The sequence below is a fragment of the Podarcis raffonei genome, chromosome 2 (assembly GCF_027172205.1).
Source record: "Podarcis raffonei isolate rPodRaf1 chromosome 2, rPodRaf1.pri, whole genome shotgun sequence".
NCBI classification, from domain to species: Eukaryota; Metazoa; Chordata; class Lepidosauria; order Squamata; family Lacertidae; genus Podarcis; species Podarcis raffonei.
In genome coordinates this window covers 101,128,926-101,155,182 of record NC_070603.1, presented here as the reverse complement: position 1 = coordinate 101,155,182, position 26,257 = coordinate 101,128,926, and the positions used below count along the sequence as shown (strand labels likewise).

The 26,257-nt window shown below is 44.4% G+C and overlaps 1 protein-coding gene across 8 annotated transcripts in view; it reads right to left on the bottom strand.

Annotated features, from left to right (window-relative positions):
* Nucleotides 1–26,257, bottom strand: part of ADAMTS9 (ADAM metallopeptidase with thrombospondin type 1 motif 9) — a 139,195-nt gene that overhangs the window by 45,758 nt on the left and 67,180 nt on the right. For 7 of the 8 annotated variants that reach the window (XR_008329108.1, XM_053378299.1, XM_053378300.1 and 4 more), the window contains 9 exons: nucleotides 24,821–25,031; nucleotides 23,758–23,922; nucleotides 21,822–21,986; nucleotides 19,191–19,310; nucleotides 17,079–17,174; nucleotides 16,752–16,919; nucleotides 14,822–15,112; nucleotides 13,812–13,973; nucleotides 12,109–12,285 (listed from right to left, as the gene is read on the bottom strand). Coding sequence is in view for 7 of the 8 variants with exons in the window: in XM_053378299.1 (XP_053234274.1) it covers nucleotides 12,109–12,285; nucleotides 13,812–13,973; nucleotides 14,822–15,112; nucleotides 16,752–16,919; nucleotides 17,079–17,174; nucleotides 19,191–19,310; nucleotides 21,822–21,986; nucleotides 23,758–23,922; nucleotides 24,821–25,031 (1,555 nt within the window). In the remaining variant the exon portion in view is untranslated. The remainder of the gene's footprint in view (nucleotides 1–12,108; nucleotides 12,286–13,811; nucleotides 13,974–14,821; nucleotides 15,113–16,751; nucleotides 16,920–17,078; nucleotides 17,175–19,190; nucleotides 19,311–21,821; nucleotides 21,987–23,757; nucleotides 23,923–24,820; nucleotides 25,032–26,257) is intronic. The other variant, XM_053378298.1, reaches the window with a different exon arrangement.

Genomic DNA, 26,257 nt, shown 5'->3' with positions numbered 1-26,257 from the left:
TGTCCCAGCTGGACCACATGAGTCCAACTTACCAAAAACTCCACCTGTGTTAGCTGCCCCTTCATGTCTAGCTAAATACCAAGCAGCTCTGTATTGTCTGAAACCATTTGCTCCTGTACAAATTGGACCAACTGTTAGCAACTTATTTGCTTATCTGCATTAGTTGTGCTCTCAGACATGGAACAGCTCCATGTTCTGGCACCCGATCAGGAGGAAAAGAAGCCAGCAAACTAAATCAGTAAGCCAAATTCTATCAAGTGCTCTGAGGACAGAATAAACCATGTAAAACCATACAAATATTTATTTGGTTTTAAATAAATCAAATATTGCACATTACATCATAAACCAAATTCTGGTCTTACCAACAGAAGTGATAGCTGTTTACTGGAGATTATGATACCCATATTAGGTTAAGTACTTTGCCCTAATCACAAAACAGAGAATTGTGCACTGTTAAAGAATCATAGATTGTAGAGTTGGACAATATTACAAGCCTTAAGAGTCGTATTGTTCAACTCATTCCTCAGGACCTTCTTCTTCCTGCTATTATAATCTGGACCACGGGGTGCCGGAATCAGACAGCAAGTTTGCTGAACAGGATGGATCATTAGTTGTAGTTTCCCCTCAATACCAGCTAGCTCAACATTTATTTCTGAAGAATTTGCTTCCGGTGCATTATTTATAGTGTATCAGTTAAAAAGAATCTACTTCCAATAGTGCACTGTGAAAATTCATGAGCTTGGAGCACATATACTTCTACATCACAGAGTCCTATACGTTTAAAGACATAAGACACAATTCATTTAATGGACCCTGACAGTGCTCCCACTTGCACCATGGGACTATTTTATTTTATTTTTATAGCACCCTTCACCACAAGGTCTCAGGGTAAAATACAGGATAAAAATACAAGGTAAAAGCACAAATGAATAGCTAAAACAACAAAAACAACAACCAAACCCTCCCTCCCACTTCCTTACCCTTCTCCCTGATATTGGGGGGTGGGAGAAACCCCAGAGGGCATTGTTCCATTTGGGAAGCTGCCATGCTTGTGCAGGCACAAGGTCTGACACAGTGCGACATTGAATTCCACCCATCATACATACATATTTAATCTTTAACGGGGGTAAAAATCTGGACAGGTTTTTAGAATTTGCTGTGGCCATTCCAGCTCAAAGACTAGACATTTCATCAACCATGTAGGGCTCCTATAAGGGAACATGTTATTAAATCACTACCTGTAGAATCAAGTACTTTGGGAGAAGACAGATGTTTCCTTAACTAGAAAAGCCACAGTACAGCCACATGCTATTAAGTATCCTACTGCGGCTTTTGGATTTCTTCCAACGAAACAACATGGCATCCTTTTGTATCCTTAAACAGAAGTTGCCATGGCCACGTTTTCTTTGCGATCCCCTCACATTCTCTGGTAGCAGGTTCTTTAAGGAGTCAAGACATTGTATGGCGTCAATGGAATAACTTAAATAACATTATTCTAGGCAACATCACACTCCAATTTGTATCTGCTATTCTCCCTTCTCCTCCAGATTTGCGTAACTAACACTGCTACTTATGCAAACTTCAAATTTCCCAGTATGTTTGATGACAGCCAGACCCTTTGGAAAAATTGCATACACTTCCGCATTTTGCAAACCAGCTGAAGATCTTTATAACAGATATTCATGAAGGCCTGACAAGTACTAGTCCCATACTTCCACAGGATGCCCATCTTGTTAGGAAAAGGGATATCAAGATTTTTTTTTAAAGCAAACCGGTAAAGCACTTACTTTATAGGTTTCAGCTAAATCGAAGTTAAACACACTCAGCAATTATGCCTTCCTCGCTTGAGGACTCTCTCCCTAATGCATTTCGAAGTAGAAGAGAAACTGGGTAGTTATGCACCAAATTACTAGGCACAAGTAACAGGGTTAGATTGCAGACTTAGGAGCTCTCTGGAAGAAGGAAAGAGAAAATTGTCTAATTCTCATGGGCATTTTAGTGCTGGAAACCCATACAGAAATAAAAATGAAGAGAGACCAAGAGCAATGTGTTGAAAGAATGTGTAAGCAATGCCTCCAGACACTGGCGCTATTGTAGAATGAAAAAATTACCTAGGGAGTAAAGGAGTTTCAGCTTATGAAGTAGTGTTAGAAAATAATTTTGTTCCTGCTCTCTTTCTGGTCCCCTGGGAAGAGGGCAGTCATCAGAGTGGCCCCTTCAGGGCTTGCCAGTCCATGTCTGAAGCACCCTAGCATATTCAGGTATTTCTCGCATATATGCAGCCATCATTACGCCCAAGGACGGCAGCTGCAACTGCTTCCGTTCTGGGATCAGGCCCTCAGTTTACGGCACTGAGAAATTCAAAACATGATGTGCAGAATTATTAGGAAAGGAACTGAATATAAAAGCTAAAGGGCAATTTATGTCCCCATACAAACACTTGAGGTTGTTCACTAAACTGCTAGTGAGGATAAACTACCAAGCTGTAGGGCTCACTAGAGCAAACGGCTTTTAAAAAGAGGCAAGTTAAAATCTTTAGGTCCAGCCCCTGGCATTTGCAGTTGAAGGATATCGGACTGCAAAGCCAGGAATGCTTGGGACCCAAATAGAGCCACTGCCGGAAGAGTAGAAAATTCAGAGCTCAATGGAGCAATGGCCCGACTCAATAAAGACAGCTTCCTATTTGCCAGTGTTAGGAAAAGAATTGCTAATCTATTGGTAGGTATAGCTATGACCTCTGCGGGCATCATATAACCATTGGAAATATATAGTCCCAACATACCTACATTCTTATTTCACTGGGGCTGCTCAGGCCCATGCCACAAGAACCTCCACTATGCATTAGGACTCTCTCTCTCTCTTGCCAATGCTTCAGAGTGGATCTGCACTGGGGCAGCCTGTCCTGTCTCGCCACCTGAGGAGAAACGGGGAGGTGCCACCCCTACCAAAGCCACACTTTCCAGGGTCACAAGCCTGTTGCATCTTCTGGGAATACTCTGTGGAGCTCTCATGAGATCTCACGGAGCTATCACAAGAGTTCCACAAGACTTTGCCGGAAGCTGATGCCACTTCTCCTCACTTCTCTGGTGGCGGCGGGTGGGCTGCCACCCCACAGGATTCTGACACCTGAGGCAGCTGCCTCAGGCGAACTCATGGGCAAGCCCAGTCCTAGATCTGCATGTTAACTTAAAACACTGAAGCCCAAACATGTGGTACCTGCCACAGTCTATAAAAGTCTACAAGCAGGAGTTTCATTTCCAGTCCTGGTTCCCAGGGACCATTTATCTCTATACATAGGAGGTTTTTTTGCATGTGACATTACTCACCAATATAGAGTACTGGCACCTCTTTTTTGTTGTTGTTATTGCTGCCCATGGCGGCCATTTTGTGCTGGCATCCACAACACTTTTATCAATAGTACAAGCACCTCACTTTTAACAAAAAAAGACAAAAAAGCACTGCCTGTATGGCCTAACTTACATGACCTATTCAGATGTACACCCACAGCTGATTAGAGGGACAGAGTCATCCATTATATAATAATAATGATAATAATACCCTGCCCATCTGGCTGGGTTTCCCCAGCCACTCTGGGCGGCTTACAGCATATCTAAAAACATAATAGAAACATCAAGCGTTAAAAAACTCCCAATACTTCAGATGTCTTTTAAAAAGTTGTGTAATTCTTTATCTCCTTGACATCTGAAGGGAGGGCGTTCCACAGGGAGGGTGCCACTACTGAGAAGGCCTTCTGCCTGGGCAAAGAAATGTGGAGTTCAAGCATGTTAAGGACAAACATGAATTTCTCCCAGGCTGTGGAGTTAACCTTAGATGTACAGAACTTTTGTTAACAGTAATTGCATTTCCTTGCACTCCCCTAAATGGAAAATAGGTTCATAAACAAATATGTTCAACAAGGGCAATATCCAACAAAGTCATAATCGGAAAAGAGCCACAGAGTAGAAATACTTAAGTACCAAGTCCATTGATGGTCCATAAAGGCTTAATGTTGAATATGACTAATGTTGCTATGTTAAGCTTGGACGAGAGACAAAGGATGACATTCGTAAATCCTTGCTGATGCCACAGATGTACAAAGGAATAATGTGAGATGGAAGGAACCTGTGTGGCACAGGGAATCAAGTACCACTCATAGGCCCTCAGGTAGAAACAATATGTGAACTCACTTCAAATTTCTGATTCATTTAAGCATTCAATAAATTATTTAAAGCTGTGTCATGTGGAACACTTTGTATCTGGGAGCCAATTCCTCTGTGAAATGTGTCTTGATAAATGGCAGCCATATGTATACATTGCGGTTTTTTGCTTGCAAAAAATAAAATAAAATAAAAATTGTGGTAGATGGGAAATGCATGCTTGGATGCATTTTTGGAGGTAAAAATCGGACTGCGGAATAACTTAAGATACTCAGCAAAAGAATGTAGCAAAAGAAAAACAGACGGCAGTGCTTTGCTCACTAGAACAGGAAAAAGCAACAACGATGTGCTACAGGAAAACACTGTGCTAACAGCCATTGCATCTTGGGTGTAATGAGGCCGAATGAGAACCACAGCTTAACTACAGAGCAGTTTTCTGCAGGAGCGAAAGTCCCAAATTAGACCCCCCCCCAAGCATATCCAGGCAGTGTTAGGAAAGAGTCGCGTGTGAGAGATGCTGCTAACTGATGTGCACAGTAATGATATAGAAGGACCAATGGTCTTAAAGGGCCTAAGACCGCTTCCTATGTTCTTCCTAACAAAGAAGCAAGTAAATAAAACTAATTCCATCCCGTCTTTTCTGGCTGAGTGTTAAGACTATAATCCTAAGCATACAGGAAGTAAGGGCTGACACACAAGTTCGATTTAGCATGCTGAAAGCAGCTGTGATGCTCAGTGCTATGCGCATGAACACATATTGCATAGAGCACATATTGTTCTAAACGAATCAGGCATGCCCGATGGAGTAATTTCATCAAAATAAGAATAACAGTAACTACTAAATATAGATTTGTCACTGCTTCTATGTGATCAGGCCCTACAGGGGCCTGGTAATGTTTGTGTACGGGAATGATGTGGAATGGTTTGATAATGTTGGTACTTTTCAGTTCCTCAGGAGGCAGTGTTGTGGTAAATAACTATGAGCTTTTGCTCATGGCATTTGGTCCCTGCTGCTTTCTGGTGCAGATGGGACCTGGCCATGTAAACTGATCAACAATGGTCATGTACAAATAGAGATATAAAGAAAGGGGGTGGAAGGATGACCCAGGAAAAACCCAGGGTGTTTTTTTTCCATTTCTGTTTTTAGTCCTTTTAATCTCTAGTACAAAGTGTCTCTAATTCCCACTGATTTAGTTGAACGTTACCAAGTGAATATGCTCAGCACTGTCGATTTAAGAGTCAATGCTAAACATGGTTTAACTGGCAGGAAGTCCAACAGCTTTTAAAGGAAGTCACTTCCTGATAAGGATGTTCAGTATACCAAAAGCTGACTCAAGTTAACAATTTTCCAAGTGAGAACATGATTCAGTCAGTTCGGTTTATCTCTCAGTTGAAGTTTGGTTCCTGCCAAGCTACTGTGAGTGATATGCAGTGTATGTCAATTGCCTGCCACTTAAGGTATGCCCTCTGGGTCTTCAGCCAGCATTGATAAATTTATGAGCAACATGCTGGAGAAAAAATTGCCTCCGTCTATTACAGATTAAGCGACACCTTATTTTAAGTCACCCAAACAGAAATAGGAAGAATATTTGCAGGGCTCTCTGTATGGCTCCTTCAAACGTTACCATGTCTGACACAACAGTCTCTGTGCTTTCGACTCATATCCCACAGGAGAGATAACAGGGAAGCCAAAACAACCCATAATAAACACCATAATCAAAACTGAAACCTCGCCCCAGTCCCATCAATTTATGCAGGAAGGTATACCCGGTTATTTGCAAGATACTCACTGGCAATGCTGCTCAAAGATCAGATCTATACTCTGTTCCATGGATCAGTTAAAACAGATACAAATATATGGGGCTGGTGGGAACTTGCTCATCCTATATCCTTTAAGCATGGACACGAAGATGGAGCAATAGACAAATATTTAAGAACTAAGAAGAGCCTGCTTGATCAGGCCAGGGGTCCATCTAGTCCTGTTCTCAGAGTGGCCACCCCAGACACCTGTGGGAATCCCTCAAGCAGGAAGCCCTCAAACACTCTACACTCCTGTGGTTTCTACTGGTATTCAGTAGTGCAGTGGTGGCCAAACTTGGCCCTCCAGCTGTTTTGGGACTACAATTCCCATCATCCCTGATCGCTGGTCCTGTTAGCTACTGTGGATCTCTAGGTTACTATTTCTTACTTTCTTGGAAAGGAATAAAGATCAACAATACAGTCGTACCTCAGAAGTCAAACAGAATCCGTTCCGGAAATCTGTTCAACTTCCGAAACGTTTGATTTCCAAAGCGCGGCTTCTGATTGGCTGCAGGAAGTTCCTGCAGCCAATCAGAAGCCCTGTCGGACGTTTGAAAACTGGAACACTCACTTCCGGTTTTCAATCATTTAGGAGCCGGAACGTTCGACTCCCAAGGCGTTTGGGAGCCAAGGTACAACTGTACAAGAGCTAGTATAAGTGCCTCTACTCAAGCTGTGATCTTGGGCATGCACAATTTGTGACCCATCAAGTTGCACACAGCCTGCCAGAAATGGCCTGTGGAGGGTCTGTCCTCCTGCAGCAGCTCCTGTGTTAACCGTGGCCAGCAAAACCAAGTGGTGTTCATACCCGCAAATGGGCCACACTACACAGCCCATAGCCTACGTTCAACTTATTGGGTCTCAAAAGGCCAACCCTGGCTGCTAAAGCACTTGCCAAAAAAACAGGCCAGAAACATTTTGCATTTGGATCAATGTGGATTGTGTGGACTGTTTGCATTCCCATGCAAACGATGTCTGTTGGCTGGAATGAACTGATAATACTTTTAACACAAACATAGTCTTTTTTGAGTGTTATGGGAATGCCAACATGAATAGAGGCCATGAAGATGCCCCCATCTGCCAACTTCGAGCTTTTCTCCATTCACCTGGAAGGAGATCTCTATGCATGTTCAGCTGAACACAAATAGAAGTCTGATAACACAAGATTCTCTTGACAATTGGAGGAAAGCTTCTAAGCACGCCCGGATGAACACACTTAAAAGCCCTCTTCCGACCTTCCTCTTCAATGCCAAAATGGATGGAGAGGTTTGGGGTGGGGCACACGGACGCGACTTGTGCCGCCATTTTTGAGTGTTCACAGCCTTTCACATTAGCACATATGTTAGAACAGTAATCGGTGCGACAACCCAGTGGGGGGGGCAGTACTATTACCGCAAATGGAGGAGAGACAGTGGTTTGTGTAAGTGCATTCATCAAAGAGACAGAATCTGAAGCCCAAAGTTTGGAGAGAAATTAAACATTGTTACCTCCCTCCGGGTATAGGGCGGTATATAAATTCAATAAATAATAATAAAATAAAATGATAATCTGATTGTTCTGCCAGCACAAACATTTCAGCCAGAGGGAACGCTCTCCACTATTCTCCCCTCACACCAGGTTCTGGGGGCTCCTCCAAACTCCCAGAGCGGATTGTGGGGGAGCGAGAGGGAAGAAAGAGAGGAAGAGGTCCCATTGTGCAACGGGACTTGTTGTGTGGGCTGCCACTGGCACCTACTTAGCTGAATCCGGCCCTCAGTTTTTTAACCATGGCACCATGCTAGCTCTGCATTCTGTCAGCTTGAATGCACCTGCCATGAGGTTATACAGTATAGCGGTCTTTTGAACACTTAGCCTTTGCATGCAAATTCATGTTTATATTACTTCATTATATAACGGATCAGTTCCGCTGCAGCAGACCTAAAACAGAGCCTATCGATCTTGTGTTCAGAAAATAAATACACCTCATGACTCTATGATTATCAAAGCCAAGAAATCATTCTGCGAAACGTATTGATGATTACATTCTACTTTTAATTTCTCTGTCTCCTTTGCCCAGCATTCAAAATAGTAAATGCAATGCGACGTTTTTATAAAATTAAATAACAATAGTTGAAAAATAAATACACTTCATTAACATAAATACATAAAGAGATCCATTCTGCTGAAGAAAAAAAAGCTTCAGTCAATACTTTACTCTTGTTTCAAAAGTGTCCAAAAACATGGAAGCAACACTCCATCTGGGACAGACGAAGTCGAAACATTTACAGCAGAAAGGTGGTGATAAATGTCAGAGCCAGGAGAAAGTGTGTGGCAACATGAAACAAAAAGACAACTTCTTTTTGTCCTCTACTACCTACAGCAGTAGCACATGGTCTCAAAACGAGGTAGACAAACATCATTGGTTGAATTTTTCAGGTGAAGTGAGAAATCTTAAGTTTAAGCTCATTTATCAGTGTTTTAGTTTTGTCTTCACTCAGCACCATTTGTATCATCGGCCATCTAAACTGTAAGCAGCTTAAAGTAAGTTTGTGTGAAATTTATGTACTTTTTTCACACTCTCTCTCTAAAAAAAATAAATCATGATTTGCAAATAAAGTGGCTCAGCCCTGCAGACTTTTTCTCTGGGGGATTTTTCATCTGGACGGATGGCTGGAATTTAATAAGGAACTCTGAATACTCGGATCACAAGACTCCCCACTGAAGAGCCAAAGACCATTTGTGTTAAGAACAGGAGGACAGTTTAGTGTTCCACGCATCATTTTAAAAGAGTGGGGGCAAGATCTGAACCTGGAACTACTTTTGCATTGAGGAGCACACCCAGAACATAGTTCAGTTCTGATACTACCTGCCCTTTCACCTTCGGACCTTGCATGGTGAGTGGGCAGCAGAAGAGAATGGGCCAAGAGATTGCAGTTGTGCTGTGTGTGTGTGTGTGTGTGTGTGTGTGTGTGTGTGTGGCAAGATAGAGCAAGAGGACACAGATATGCAACTTAGGGCACATGTTACTTCTGCACCACAGAGTCTTGACCATTTCAGGATCTGGCAAGCTTTCATTTGTGCACGTTAAGCCGTGCGCTGTGCACGAGACTTTATAAACTACGTTGATTACATTTTCATGGCAAGCTAGCAGACATTTGTGTTGTTGTTGTTTAAAAAAACTGCAGCACTACATTTAACTACACTTTGTACCAACAATTTAGATGTTTAGATGTCTAGTTCTCAGAGCTGTTTATATATAAAAAAGATGAAAATATCATTTGGGTTTATGCTATACACACAAACACACACACACACAGAGAGAGAGATAGAGACAGAAGTATGCTTACTTTTGGAAGTGCTTCCCTGATTCTTTTTAAAACAACATAATGGGAACTGTGGCCTGCCTAGTTAAGGAATCAGAGAATCATAGAACTGTAGAGCTGGAAGAGACCCCAAGGGTCATCTAGACCAACCCCCTGCAATGCAGGAGTCTGAACTAACTCATCCTTGACAGATGGCCATCCAACCTCTGCTTAAATACCTCCAGTGAAGGAGGTTTACTGAAGCCTGTATTTTAAATTCAAAGGGAAGTCTTACTATGGTGAGACAGAACTCCAATGGAATGGATCTAGAAGTTTCTGCAGGGCCTGCTGCTGAAGGAGGAAATTGCCAGAATGCATATGAATCATACACCAGAACAATCTCAATGTCATAACCTTGTTTGTTTGTTAATGTTCAAAGCAAGTGTAATCCAGTGTCAACAGCAGTCTTTGGTATAGTTTTGGGCTAGAGTAGCCCACACTGTGCCTCCAGAAGCTGTGGACTACAACTCCCATCAGCCCAGGCCAGAATGGTCAATGGAGAGAGGCACGATGGGAGATGCAGTCAACATCTGGAGGACCGTCATGTTGGCCACCCCTGGTTTGGGGAGAAAGTCCAAGGCATGCAGATGCCTAGCCACACAGAGCACATTTGCATTTAGCACCAACTCTGCCCCCTCAACGTAGAAAGGGCTACAGCAGCACCTTGGATGAAAGTGCTTTATAGCACTGTCCCTTGTAATGATAATAAAGCACCATAGACATACAACTTGAGCAAATGTGCGGCTATTGACATTGTTTGCTGAGGTATGAAAGTGAAAAATGGTCACAGAACTCTCCATAGAAACAGCAGGGAAGGGCGGAACAAAGGAAGGACTATTCCAGCAATAAGACTATGGCAGTTTTGGAAGTTCATATATTGGATGAAAAGGAGCTTCTTTTATATAAAGTGCTTTAGAGTCAGATTAGGACTTAAAAAAACAAAACCCTTTAAATTACATTATACCACAATAATGCTATTTGGAGGCTGATTTGCATGAGACTTTGAAACGGGCACACTTATGGTTTCCTATCCAGCCATTATTTTCCACCATCTTAAACTCACATGGCTGGAGGCAGGGAATTAAACTTACACTGGCTTCAAGAGCCCAGGAGAAGGTGGGATGAGTTCCTTCTGTCAACTCACATTCACCCATGCCTACTTTCCAAGCTGCAGTGGTTTCTTGAGAATCGGCACCCATGGGATGCTTGTGAAGAAGCAGAATCTCTGTTGTGGGGAAGTTCATTGTGGAAGAAGAAGGAAACAAAAGACTGCCTAACCTCTTTGGTGGAACCTGTGAGACAAGGGCAGCTGTAATAAAGGTCTATCTTCCCCTTCCCTCTCCTCTCCACAGTGGGCCTGGGAAATGTACCTAAAAAAATACCTGTGCAACCATTTTATGGCAGCGTTCAGAGGAACAAGGCAAGTGGATAGGCAGCAGCAATGAGGAGCAGATGGTGAAACTTAAGGAGAAGTGGTCCTTCTGAGCATCTTGTCCAAGAGTTTCCAAACTATGGATCCAAGACGGATGCTACGGTTTGATTCTTCGGACAGTGATGTACGCGAGGAATTCTAAAGTGAGCAACTGTTCTCAGGCATACCTGAATTTCTGAAGATCAGGGGTGGGGAACCTGTGGCTCTCAAAATCGCTGCTGGACTCCAACTTCCATGAGCACAGCTGATCACCAGGGACGATGGGAACTGCAGTCCAATAACATATTGATGGCCACAGGTTCCCCCATCCTGGCAACAGATTGTGTTCATGTAGCTTCTCACACCAACATGGCAACACTGACCTATGGAAACAAAAATGCTCCAGATCTCTATTTTGTTACCCGCTTGTGGCTTTGTGACTGGGCAGGGTTTTAGGTATTTTGAGAATCTCTTAGGGATGGTTAGTGTTGGGGTTTCCCCCTCCCCCCATCTTTCTGCTGGAGGTTAAGAAGCATTGCGCAATGAGCTTATGAATATGTTTATGCCGTCCAATCAAAAGGGCTTGGGACAAGTAACACAGAACTTTTAAATCAAAACCATCTGCTGTTGTAAGGTTACTCTGAAAGGCAAGAAGCCAGTGTTAAAAGCATCCCCCTTTGGTCTTCATCACTGACATACAAGACAGACACCCAGATACACAATTATGCAATACGTTGCTATTAAAAATATTAGCTATCCTTTGATGGAGCCCAAAGGCAGCATCTTTTTGTGTCACTCTTACTTATTGTTGTGTGTTGTGTTTTTGTTGTTGTTGTTGCTAAAAAGGATGTTCCTTCATCTGAGCAAGTAAGTTTGTACTATACAGTTCTAAATATACAGAAAGAGCTACATGGATGACAGCAGCTTAGCACTGGAATTATCCCTTAACTATAGTAGCTTTGAGGGTGGCTTGTTAAGTGTTAAAACAGGAGCTTAAAACAGATCTATGAAGACAGAAGGAAAGGTTTTGGAAACAGTCGAATACTTCGACGACTCTCATTTGCTTGCAATGGGTTTCCTTCATAGTGAAGATCAGTATCGTGCAGCACTTGTCATGGGCTAATAAAATGTACAAACTTCATTAACAAGCAGAAAGTGCCTTTTAAAACGAACAGATTTCCTAGCTGATGCTCTTCCTGAATGCCTATTTATTTGGAATGCATCATTTTGTTTTGTTTTTTAAACACCTTTAAGTGCAGTTTCCTTTTTAAAAAACACGTGCGCATGCACCAAGTATTAGCACCTTGACATTAAGGACACTCATTCCGTTCCTATGAAAGATCTGTGAAAATGAGTAACAAAAAGCAACAACAACAACAGAAGTATGTTATGGCCGTACCGAGCTCCAAGGACCAGTATTCCAGGCGGTATCTCGAAGGCAGTCCTGCATATTGCACTGCTCACGGTCTGGTGGCTTGTCAAGGATTTCGCAGCTCAGATCAGTAAATCTCTCCCCATTGGGATGCTGGCACACAACCAGTCTTGTTCTGGTTCCTCCACCGCATGGCTTTGTACACTGGGGGGAGGAAGGCAGTAGGTGGAGATCACATTAGCAACGGCTAGGTTCATTTATACTTCATGATGGCTACTTTTGTCTTCTTTGATCTGACTCACAGCCAATTTAGATGCTGCTTTCCTTCTGATGTGAGAGACTCAAACTCTAGACTCCAGGGGGGGAAAATACAAACATATGCCTTATACCAAGCATATGCCTATACACCCATTGGTCCATCTAGCTCAGTATTGTCTACAGTCTGGTTGTAGACTACAACTCCCATCATCCCTAGCTGGCAAGACCAGTGGTCAGGGATGATGGGAATTGTAGTCCAAAAAAACAGCTTGAGACCCATGTTTGGGAATCCCTGGTCTAAAGTACCTGGCAGTGACTCTCCAGGGTCTCAGGCAGGGACTCTTTTCCAGCCCTACCTGAAGATGCTGGGAACTGAACCTGGGACTTTCTGAATGCAAAGCAGATGCCCTACCATTGAGCGATTGTGAGATCTGTATGTTAAGATGTGTATGAGAGCGTCCTGATCTGACTTCAATGTATTGCTACTTTCCACATGCCTTTATTTCTCCCCCTGGACTGTGGATGTGTGAGGGACTCCCACAACTGTACAATCTGGGAAAGAGAAAGCATCTAAATTTGCTCTCATGAGTGAAGTGAATGACACCTTTTTGTTATTTGTTTCAAAATAAACTGGGGAGCAGGTTCCAGATTAGGTCTTTTTTGTGGGTGGGAAGGTAGAGCAGGGAATAATAAGACATATGCATAGTTTCTGGGACTCTTCCCCAATGTAGGAGAGCCACCCCAATGGAAAACACAAAGGTTTCTAAAATCTACACCTCTTAGTTTTAGGACTGATTCAGGTGCAATGTCTTGGTCTTATGAACTGCTGATTAGAGCAAAAACCAGACTCCACATGTACCAGACTCCCTGCTCTTTGCATACCCAAATCTGGGGCTTCTATTATGATTTATTAAACCAGTTTCCTCTTATAGCCTAACGGGGAAACTGTGGTTTAATATACCTTTGCAAACCAGGCTGGGGAACTGGGATTTTGTTTTTACTTCCTATGAGCAGTAAACAGAGATTAAACCAATTTCCCAATTTGGATGCAATGTGAAAAGGTAGCTTTAGCAAAATCTTGGAAACCTTGAATTATGGTGAGAGGACATACAGCTAGGAGGAAGCCCACAGAACCATGGTTTGCTCCTGGTCTAATAACCATAGTTTATCCAGACGAACAACAGTAAGTCTAAACTATGTCTCAACAGTCGTTTCAGCACTACTGAATAAGTAAGTGCTATTATTTCCAACAAGGAAAGGTAAACAAGCAGGATAATTAGAACATCTGGATAACGGACCTTCTGTCGAAACCTATTGGCTTATGCTATTTTGTTGATTTTTTTTAAAAAAAGTTTCAAGGAAATTCAAATGCAGCCACATCTTTAAAATCTAGTTAAGAATGCTTTGCCTTGGGAATGAGTTAAAAAAAAGAAAAAGCAACAACAATCCCAAATGAAGTAGCATTTGCTCACCTCACCCCAGCTGCCATAGGCCCATTGTGGGCAGGGCCCTGATTCACATGATCTTTGCTCATCTGGTTTCATTCTTACATCACAGTTACTGGCAGTGTATCCATTTTCATCCTGGCACACGACAACCCGCCGTTGGAAGCCACCAGCGCATGTACTGGAACACTACAAAACATGGTTTCATATGACTGAGGAGGCTCCACCGAGCTTAGCGCACAACAAATTTCAGCGATATAGCCTAGTAAAGTGAGGAGTCCCAATGGCTATGAAACCTGCAGCCATAATCGAATAGTCGTCTTCTTGATGGAGCGCCGGTGCCGTTCCTTAAAACTGTAAGATCAGACTCTTGGCATTAAAAATTCAGTTTGAGGTAGCATTAGCACAGCCGCTAAATTTTTTCTCTTTGACATCAAAGGCGTTTTAGGCAGAGAGTATCCTGTCCACTTTTATCAATGTAGGTACTAACGAAGGGAAGTCCAGTGGGAGATTTCAGAGAAGAAACACATTGCCATTGCATTTAAAATCAGTGCATTTTGTCTGAGAAGAGACACGGAATGTAGACACACCAGAATTTCTTTTTTTTTTTAAAGAGGCAAGTTGCTAGCCCCCGTAATGACAAGGACAATTTTGGCAACTTTGCAAAGCCTAAAAAATTAGGACAGTGCCGGAACAGGGCTTCTCAACATTGGGAGGGCAATGATAGGTTCCTATCACCACCACCACCCCATGGTTATTATTCCTTGCCCCTCAAATCCCACTGATTCTGTAACTAGGCCCCTTCAACTCTTTCCATCCTCGTTGATAATATTTATATATAGTAAAATGCCTTGATGGAGTCGTGGGGTTGTATCCATCCTAGTTCTAGAACAGAATTAATGAACCTAAGTTAGTCCTGCCCATTAACTTCAGTGGGTCTACTCTGATGAGGACTAACATCAGATACAACCCTTAGGGGTGGTGGAGGCTGTAACCCAACTCGCAACGGATTAAGAGTATCTCCACCAGCTACTCACCGCTCCCCATGGTCCAGTTCTCCACTGGTTGCCTCCGTGCACATGCGCACGGCCTTGGTTTCGGTTCACGCTTCCACCCTGGTTGTTCTTTTGGCGATAGTCAGGGTAAGGGAAGGAAGGGATTGGCCTGTTGTACTCAGGGCTGATCTGCTGGCACGAAGGCATGGAGCAATCTTGCTCCGTTGCAGGGACGTCCTCAGCATCGCACTCACTCCTGTCAACCATCTGGTCGCTGTAATCGATGCAGACGACTTGCCGGGTCACCTTGCCCTGCCCACAGGTTACAGAGCACTGCGTCGATAAGAGGGGGAAACGGGGAGATCAACGCCCTTGGCAACGAGGCACAAGTGTTAAGAATCGCAGAACGAAACCTATTTACGTAAAACTATTTTTTTTATGTATGTGAATCTCATGTGGTTGTTGATTTCACATGATTAGGAAGATGGGAAGCTGCCTGATCCCATTCGCTCGTCTAGTTCTCAAGCAGGAACAACCAGAGGGGAGGGACGGTACAGCAGACTTGTCCCCCAGGAAGCAGTGTCACTGCTGTGAGAGTGCAGGATGGTGTGTGGGGAGGGGAACAGTTGGGGTGGTTTGGGAGCACTGGTCGAGGCAATCCAGTACTCCTGCCGCTAGGCCTGGTCCCTCACCATCCTGGCCGTGTAGCAGCAATGCTAGTGCCAGGAGGTTGGGTGCATGGCGGTGAAGGCCCTCCCCACTGCTCACTCCCACTTTCCAAGATTTCAGGCAGAGGCGATTCATCTAGCTGGAGATGGCAGGGGCTGGACTCAGGACTTTGTGGATGCACTGAGCTCCAGCCCCTTCCTTAACTTGTGTCAGCTGGTATAAACTGATCCTCTTCGTCCCCAGCTTGCTGTTCAAAGAAAAGCTCTTGTGAACTGCAGTGACAGCATGTACGGTGCTAAAGGAGAATATAATGAAAATGATGTATAGATGGTGTTTGACTCCTGTAAAATTAGCAAAGATATACCACAACAGTGATAATTTATGTTGGAAATGTAAAGAAAAAAAGGGTACCTTCTATCATATGTGGTGGACCTGCCCCAAGGTGAAAGACTTCTGGGAGAAGATTTATAACGAATTGAAAAAAAATGTTGAAATATACATTTATTAAGAAACCAGAGGCCTTTCTTCTTGGAATAACAGGTTTGGAATTGCCCCCAAAAGATGTTAAATTATTTTTGTATGCCACAACTGCAGCAAGAATTTTGTTAGTGAAGAATTGGAAAACACAAGAAATACCAACAGTGGATGATTGGCAGATGAAGATGATGGACTTTTCGGAGCTGGCCAACCTGACTGGAAGAGTCCGCGACCAGAAGGAGAAGGAGTATCAGGAAGAATGGATGAAATTTAAAGACTATTTAGCTAAATATGTTAAGATAACTTAATTGGAAAAGCTTGCAAATAATAGATAGGCTTAGGATTCAAATATGTAAGGATAAGATTTAAGATGTTTAAAGTCAAATTAGAAAGAATGAAAGATGTTACGTGATCAAGTTAATTTTTTGAGAAAATATATTTTGGAAAACTTTTATAATGATATATAATGACATTCAACCAAGGGGATTTGAGAAAGTCACTTAATAATGTTACCAAGATTTAAACAGATTTATTACCAAGATTTATTACCAAGATTTATGTATGTCTGTTTGTCTGTGTGTTTGTTTTGAAATTTTGAAAATCAATTAAAGAAAAAAATAAAAAATAAAAGTTCTGCTGCTACTGCTGCTGCCACCACTACACTATTATCACTTCTGCTCCGACAACTACTTCTACTGGTTCCCGATTACAGGAAATTCTGCTGCCTTCATTTGAACCAAGCGTTATCTTTAGAAGGCCTGATAAATGTTGAATAAGCAACAGGCACCTGGGAGAGACTACCCCTAAACAAGAGGAAGCTGCTTACCGGGCTCCACTCCATGGCCTTCCACTGTCCACACGGTGTCACAGAGCAGGCTTCTGTCGCCGATGGCCTTGGGAGGTGGAAGCAGGCGGCCTCGTCAGCCACAGAGCCTTGGTCGTCGCGGCAGCTGACGTATCTCATCCTGGTGCCTTTCCCGCATGTAGTCGAGCACTAGGGAAGATGGACAAGGAGTGACAATGGGGGTTGGAGGGGGGGAGCAGCTGACCCCTTTTTGACAATGAGGGGAAAAAAGCCCCCCCGGAGTCGCAGGACTGTGGGGGAGTTTATCAAGGGATCTCCTTGTAATCTACGCTGACCAGTTTAACGTACGGGAGTCCAGGATCCAAATCTCCACTGGGTTCTGTGGCTGCTTTGTTTCGTTTCCGGGCTTCCTGGGCGGAGACGGCATGGCGTTGTTTCACAGTCCTATTTTATAGGAAAAAGCAAGCTATCAGCAATTCACAGGGGTTTCAGCGTAGGTTAGATGGTTATAGCAATGCAGTGATGGAAGCGGGGGGCGGGGAGCAGTGGAGGGAGGAAACCCCTCCCCCATTACATTCGTCATCACATCTTTTGTTTGATACAAATGGCTCATCTTAACCCTAAAGGCGGATGCTCCTGGAGCATCTGCCAAGCTGAGAATATACATGCCTGAAGGCTGTCACCTCGATTATTTTTCTCTAGCTGCATTCCCTCCCACCAACAAAATGCCAGCCCTCACAAGCATGCTAATTTACAGAAGCACCCATCACTACTTTGAAAATGACTTATATAGCACCAAATTGCCCCATGTCCTGTATAAATCACAAAGGGCTTACAACCCGTGCCACTGGGATGAGGCCCAAAATTAATCGGAAGAGAAGACTGGAATTAGCGGGGACTATTTGAACGTCACAATAAACCATGATTTAATGTGAAGGGAATGTCCCTCCCCTCAAGGTCACATGCCTCCCCCTCCTCTCCGCCAGTGTGCTCACGAGGAGATCAGAATCTTTCGCTTCCAACGTCAGTTAAATGCATGTTAGTACAGTGGTACCTTGGGTTTACTTAATTCGTTCCGGAGGTCTGTTCTTAACCTGAAACTGTTCTTAACCTAAAGCACCACTTTAGCTAATGGCGCCTCCCGCTGCAGCCACGCCGCCGGAGCACAATTTCTGTTCTCATCCTGAAGCAAAGTTCTTAACCCGAGGTACTATTTCTGGGTTAGTGGAGTCTGTAACCTGAAGCGTCTGTAACCTGAAGCATCTGTAACCCAGGGTACCACTGTATTACATCTAAACCACGGATTGTGGCTAATCTTAATAATGGTTTGTTAAAAACAAGCCAGCTTTGTAAATCATGTTTGTTGTTGCTGCTGCTTTTTACTGCTTCGAAGAGGGCTTGTTTCGAAGAAATCAGACTGACCACACTTTGACAAGTTCAGACCAAATGACAGGCTGCTTTTGAGCTCCTCCTTGTGGCCATGGCAGAGGAGGGGTGGGGCACATGAGCCCGGGGGTGGGGGGGGGAGGAGAAAAAGGTTGGTTCCTGGCATGATGCTCTGAACCTGACAGATTAAGTGCTGGCAAATAAATAGAAGGGCTCAGAGGGGAAAGTTTTAGATGAGAGATAGGAAACCTTTGCCCCACCAGGCTAGACTGGTGACTGGGAGTGGCCGCCAAGACCACATAACACTGGTCCTGAAAGAACTACATTGGCTCCCAGTACATTTCTGAGCACAATTCAAAGCATTGGCACTGACCTTTAAAGCCCTAAATGGCCTTGGCCCAGTATACCTGAAGGAGTATCTCTACTCCCATTGTTCAGGCCAGACACTGTGGTCCAGCTCCGAGGGCTTTCTGGCGGTTCCCTCACTGCGAGAAGCAAAGTTACAGGCAACCAGGCAGAGGGCCTTCTCGGTAGTGGCACCCACCCTGTGGAACGCCCTCCCATCAGATGTCAAGGAAATAAACAACTATCTGATTTTTAGAAGACATCTGAAGGCAGCCCTGTTTAGGGAAGTTTTTAATGACTGATGTTTTAATGTATGCTTAGTATTTTGTTGGAAGCTACCCAGAGTGGCTGGGGTATAAATAAAAAACTTATTATTATTATTATCATTATTATTATTATTATTATTATTATTATTATTATTATTATTATTAGGCTAAGCTGAAATCCTTGCCCCTAACATGCTCATTTTTCATTGGGAGCGAATGCTTGCGACAGCATGCCACCATGGACCATAATTCTCCATGACCCCTCCACACAACGTGTGTTTCGATCATTTCCCAGCAAGCTTAAATCACCCCCTCCCAGTAGAGGCAACGTCGGTGGCTGCACGCCCTTCCACTTTTCTTGACTGACAACACACTGCACCCACCCCCTTTCACCCTGATATATATATATATATCATATATATATATGGAGATTCTCGTGTGGCTGCCACATCAACGCACTTACCTGTACATCTGTTGGCTTCGTAGCAGCATTGCACTCGTTGTCATCTACCACGGACACGTAGGCACCAACCACGCATTTCACCGCTCTCATCTGATAGCCCTGCCCACATGTTGCAGTGCACTGCGGGGAAGGAAAGAAAGCTGTGGGGATAGCTATACTGCAAGCAAGCCTAAGGATGCGAGAAGACAGAGTCCACTGAATCAGGCCAAAAGCCAATCTGGTCCAGCATCATGTTCTCACAGCAGCCAACTAGACACCTATAGCAGGAAGAACATGCTTTTGTGATTGCCAAAAGATGGGAACTATAGTTTTGGTGAGGACACAGAGAACCCTAGCTTGCCTCTCCAAACTATAGTTTCCCACAGAGAGGGAATTAACATCAAACCAGCTCAAATATATGCCCTGTGCCCCAGGCTTCATAATGCACCTGCCTTAGTTCTAAATGCATTAAAAAGAGGCAAGGAAGTTCAAAGCACCTAACTTCTTTGGCCAAATCCAGAGCGATTTAAAATATAAAAAAGGAGCCCTGTCTCCTTCTTCAGTCGCTTCCATTTAAAATTAGGTCAAACGGTTAAAATGCTCTGCTTCCGCTGGAATCTTCCATGCTTCATTTATTCCCTTCAAATATACATGTGCAAGTGTTTAAATCATTTACCATACTGTGGATTACGAGCCTCGCATAATCTCTGTCACATTTCTTTACCGACTGACTCCTGCAACAACCTTAATAGAACACGATCATGACAGGAAGGCATGACCGGCTGAAGAGAAGTTTGTGTGGTCTGGACAGGTTTATTCATTTACTTATTTTGAAAGTATAATTAGATGAGAGCTGTTGCTGCACTGGAGACGGCAAATGAAGTCTCTCCGACAGATTGCTTGGAAGTTCTCATTCTGTGTATGATGTATTGTTAAAAAGGAAAAGGTCAACACGAAAAGTTCTCTGCGTGTGGGTTTTTTTTTAGGATTCTTAAAGCCAGCTCTAAAGCAGAATTTATCAAAACCTGCCTTTCCTTTCCAGTGCTTATTCTTAGCTAAATTACTTGCTTTCAGGATCACAGCTGCATTGCAGAGCGATGGGCTTTCAGCAGTGGCTCACAAGGTGGGGTGGAGCTTCAGTGCTGGTTTCCAGGGAGGCCTGAGGTAGCAGGGAGGTTGGTGCGGTGCAAGCACACCGGTGGTTCTGCAGATGCACCTGCACCATGCCATCCTACCCGCCACCTCACCCCTCTCTCCCCACCAGTAAGAAGCACTGGAATGCCTTCTGGGAAATGAGTGCTGCTGCTCTGTGCCACCACTGCTGTATGCTTTGCATGTACAGTGGTACCTCAGGTTAAGTACTTAATTCATTCTGGAGGTCCGTTCTTAACCTGAAATTGTTCTTAACCTGAAGCACCACTTTAACTAATGGGGCCTCCTGCTGCCGCTGCACCGCCGGAGCACGATTTCAGTGTACAGTGGTACCTCGGGTTACATATGCTTCAGGTTACATACTCCGCTAACCCAGAAATAGTGCTTCAGGTTAAGAACTTTGCTTCAGGATGAGAACAGAAATCGTGCTCCGGCGGCACGGCAGCAGCAGGAGGCCCCATCAGCTAAAGTGGTGCTTCAGGTTAAGAACAGTTTCAGGTTAAGTACGGACCTCCGGAACGAATTAAGTACTTAACCCGAGGTACCACTGTATAGGGATCCTTGCCAACTGGTATCCAGGCTGGGAACCACCTCTCCCCAAGAGCACATTAAGCGGTGGACTGCAAGTCTGCACTAACAACGCTGGTCTAAAATACCCACAGTCTGATTCAGCAGAAGCCATGAGTTCTTTGGAAGTCCAAGAACACTTTATTATTATGGTCAGCAAGTGAGCTAAGGCCAAGAGCCTCCATTTCTGTGATAAACATAAGACGGCAATGGATGTAAATATTTAAAGAGAAGGCGCAGCACTTCAACAGCGGCATGAGGCTGGCTCCCCTCTGGTTTACATTATGAGTAATTGTGGTGGAGCAGTTTGGATGCTGGGCTAGATGTGACTCGAAATTACTGCTCGCTGGGTCACTCACTCTTGTTCTTTGCTTAACCTAGGGTAATTGTGAAGGTAAAATGAGAACTGGAGCCATGAACGTTGTCTTGAGCTCCCCCAAGGAAAAGCAGGATATAAATGAAATAAATAAGCTGCACGCTCAGTAAGCTTAAAGACTTGTTCCTCCTCCTGGAGGCTCCCAGATGTAAAAAATACAAAAGCCCACCCAAACAAACGTTCATTGGTTTATATGTACAACACCTGATTTTAAAGAAACACAAATATTTCTAAAGCAACTGCAAAAGTAGTCCAGAGATGGAAGGGAGGAATCTGGGTGAGGCCCGGGAAGTTATCCAATGGGAAGTTAACCAGCCACGTTGCTCTACGAATATTGTATCTGTGTTCATCCATAGGCTATTTGTCCAAGTAACAAAAAGTTGCATTCTGAAGCTGCACCTGTGGCTCCACCTGTACCATTGGAAGCCTTGAGCCTCTGTTTTGGGTGCTGGGACAGAAGAGCCTGCATTTTTAAAAAACACCACCCCAAAACAACATCTGCTGGAGTCCATGAAAAACCACATAGCAGTAAAAATGAGAAGAATGGCTTCAAATACCTGGCCCCAGGGTCCTACTTGCCACGCGGCACACTCCTGTTGCTGACAACTTTGCACAGAAACTGGTTTGCTCTCGGGATGGCAAAGCCTGTCATTCAATCGGTCTCCTCCAAACTGGCACCAGATCTGGCGGTGTTTGTGCCCTTTCCCGCAGGTTACCAAGCACTAAAAGAAGGAAACGGCAGCTGCTCACCCAAAGCCAGTGCAACAATCACTGAAAAGCTAAGTAAGATTGGTAAGTTTTTTATGCAGTTGCCCCTGGGACATTGGAACTGAAGGACAGCAAAGTCTGGCCTCTGCTAATAGCTAGTGTGGTGTAGTGGTTAAGAGCGGTAGACTCGTAATCTGGTGAACCGGGTTCGCGTCTCCGCTCCTCCACATGCAGCTGCTGGGTGACCTTGGACTAGTCACACTTCTCTGAAGTCTCTCAGCCTCACAGAGTGTTTGTTGTGGGGGAGGAAGGGAAAGGAGAATGTTAGCCGCTTTGAGGGATATCAAATCCAAAATCTAAGGGCCCAGGGAGCTGGCATTTGTCCGCAGACAGCTTTAGGGGACCAAGGAAGAGCTGCCAAATATGCAGGACGGGTTGCAGAATGGATGGACCTGCAGCACAGGGAGGACACACCCATACTTCCACTTGTCCCATGCCTAGAAAGCATGGTTCCAAGTGGCTTCCCCTTGTCCCTTTCCCAGGAAAAATGTACTCTTTAACTCAAAGCCTGTTTGCTCCGAATGTGCACTAAAGAGCAGTTTTTCCCAGAGCAAAGCAGTGGGACGTGTCTCTGTCCTCCACAGCCACTCCCAGAACTTGATAGCAGTCTCCCTTCACAAACCCACAACTGCACTGCCTTCATCCTAAATAGACAACCATTCCGATTAGTTGTGACTTCAATGGGATTAAAGCCTCTCCCACATGTCAAAAAGGAAGGTGGGCCACTTCCAGATCTCACCCCTGCTTTAGTCCCATTGAAATCACTGTATCATTGAGTTAAAAGCCTGATTAACTTGGTCTGGATTTAACCTGATATAGCACTGGGGTTCTAACACCTGGGAAAACCCCTTTTCTGCTGCCCTTCAACGAGCAGGCAGAGGTTTTTCCTGCCTCCTGCCCTTTTCTCCTGTTTGCTGCCTTTCAAACAACAGGCAGTGGCTGATCTCTGATCTTAGCGCTGTAGTCTGACACCATTAAAATCAGATAGAAGCTTATCTTATTGCAATGGTGCTTAGCTCCAAGATTATGGATAAGAGATTTTTTATCTCCGATTTTAGAGCTTATATTGGAGATAACAGGTCTCTGTAACTCATGTCTCACAGTGGTTTGCCCAAATTTGGCCCCACAGACTAAATTCAGATGTCTCACAGCCCTAATTAGGCCCATGGGCCATAAGTTTCTCAATGCTGGACTAAAGCGCAACTAATTTAGGCTATAATCCTCAGCGCTTACCTGGCACTAAGTCTCACTGAAGACATGTATAGGGTTACGTTTGCAATCCAACTCGATATTTTTTTTTGTCTGTGAGTGCAAATATTGATCCCACAAACCTTGAAAACCAGAAAGGTCCACAAGATATGACGTTTTAGTTGGACCTGCAAAAATGTAACACAAAATGGCAGCAGCTACCATTCAGGAAAAGGTTCAACGGGCTTCGCACTGGGCTTCAGATTCTAAGGCATTATCTCTAGGTGGTGAGGGAGTCCCCAACCTGGAATTAAGGATTGCAACTTAACTACCATCCCTCACTAATCAAGGAGGAGGGTGTGAGCAAAGTAAATCTCAGGCTTGCTAAGAAAGGAAAAGGGAGAAAGCAGCATGCACAGCTTTTCCTAATGATGGTGGCAAACTGATTCGGGGTGCTTCTGACATTACTGCACTGCAGCTTTCCCATGATCAAAATCTACCGTGCTGTTTACACCTTTAAAGCAATAAGCTCCTTACTTCTGACCAATCGCCGGTCTTCCACTGGGGGCACGAGAGTTCGTTGCATCGCTGCACGGTCACCTTCTCCTGCTGGCTGCATTTACTGTCCTCCAGGACGTCGTTGAAGGTGTTCATGCAGACAGCTCGGCGCCTCTTTGTGCCAGCCCCACAGCTCTTGGAGCACTGGAAGGAAGAAAAGCAGAGTCAGCAGACAGCAGCAGAAAGGCCCACTCCCCACTTGCCCCAGGTCAGGAGTGATGAGCTCCCATTCGTCAGGGAGTGCCAGGAGGTAGTTCTGAAAAAATGAGGTAGGACTCTCATTTCAGAAAATCCTATCTATAATGAATAGTTCTCCCCTAATTTTAAGCAACCGGGGGAATGTTCTTAAGCTTGGTCTCCAAAAGGTTTTATCCCAGGTGTAGGCAACCTAAGACCCAGGGGCTGGATGTGGCCCAATCGCCTTCTAAATCCAGCCCACAGACGGTCCAGAAATCAGTGTGTTTTTACATGAGTAGAAGGTGTCCTTTTATTTAAAATGCATCTCTGGGTTATTTGTGGGGCATAGGAATTCGCTCATTATTATTTTTCAAAATATAGTCCAGCCCACCACATGGTCTGAGGGATGGTGGACCGGCCCACGGCTGAAAAAGGTTGCTGACCCTTCCATTCTAGGAAGCGGTGAAAATGATGAGCGCCTTTCACTTCTGTACACTGTATGTAACCTAACAAACTTATAATATTAAATTATTGCTATTTGGCTTGCTAACCTCCAGTTGAATAACAACATGTTTAAAATCAAAAACATTTCGTCATTAACAGAGTCATGCAAACACACCCACACCCCAACAGCCACAAGAATGTTTAGCGGCACACTGGCAACAAAACAACACCATCTCAGTTCATCAAAAGCCGGGGGTGGGGGGTAAGTCTTTACCTGGTGCCAAAAAAGATGTCAGTTTGGGAGCCAGGTGGACTGCACTGGAGAGAGCATTCCACAGACAGGGAACCACAACTGAGAAGGCCCTGTCCTTCTCAATACAAAGCATCAGTGGAAGGAGCCACAGTAAGTGGCAGCACTTACTTCTGTCCAGGCAGAATAGCGCCACCCCCCAGTGTTACATTCCGCTGAACATTTTTCTCTGGAGCTTGGCTTGGGGATGCCGCTGCAGTACCGGTCATCGAATTTCTCGATTTTCCCTTCCAGCTTGCTGTACTTTGTGCAAGATATCTCCAGTGTCTGGTACCCCAATCCGCACTGAGCAGTGCATTCGCTCTTTCTTGCAACGTGCCACCTAGGGACAACCAAGGGCACCGTGTTAGAAAAAACACTGACAAGACAGTGACAAATGAGCCTAAAACAGGGAAGAGAAGCAGAAATACAGGAAGCTGCCTTACACCCAAGTCAGATGAGTCCACAGAGCTCAGTATTTCCTCGGCAATTGACTGGCAGCAGCTTTCCAAGGTTTCAGACACGTAACATTCCCAGTCCTACCTGGAGATTCAATTCCTGCAGAGGGCTGGGCTAGATGAAACTCAGGGTTCTTTCCAACATTACGGTTCTGTGATTCTACGAGATGTCAGGATTTGAACCTGGCTCCTTCTGCATGCAAGCAGACGCTCTCCTACTGAGCCTTGACCAAAGAAGACTTACAGTCCAATCTTAAGCATGACTATATTCTCAAAAAGCAAAAAATCCTATATGAAGCTGCAGACTAATTGTCCATATAGCCTGGTACTGCCTGCTCTGACTGCCAGTGGCTCTTGGGGGACTCAGGTGGAGACCTTTCACATCACCTGCTACCTGAACTTTTTGCTAAATGGAAATGCCAGTCTGAGGCTGGAACCTTCTGCACGCAAACCGCGTGCTTTTTACCACTAATCTATAGAACCTCACTTAACTTCCTTTAGACCTTGGATTTCTTAATAGGTGTTTTGAGCTTAAGACAGACACGGAGAACCTCAGACCTGGGGGCCAAATGCAGCCCTCCAGGCCTCTCTGCCTAGCTGTTGGAACTCTCCCAAAGTCACAGCCTTCGGCAGCCTTGTCTCACCCCCTCCTGGAGTGTTTCTGCCTGACTAGAATGTGCCCTTGCGCTCTTTTAACGCCTCTTGTTTGCCTGGATTAGAGGGCAGAGAGGGGTGCGCATAGAAACTAGCCTACCATGCAAAATTTACATATCTTGCTCCACCCACTTTTGCCAGTCTCCACCCACCACTGGCATATGGGCCCTGAAGATTGTTCAGAAGGGAATGTGCCCCTCAGGCTGGGAAAGATTCCCACCTCGGGCCTTGGTAATTGCCTGCTCCAGGAGCAAGCAACCATTTTTTCCCATTGAGGGCTATGTTCCCTCTTTCCCCCCTTATTTTTACTTAAACAATATTTTATCAAGACATAACATATTACAATTTTTAAAAAACCTGAACAAAAGCAAAGGAAGAAGAAGAAAGGAAGAATGCAAAATTCTCTTCTGCAGGTAAATCTTAACCTGTCCCACACAGAGAGAGGTGAGCCCCTCCA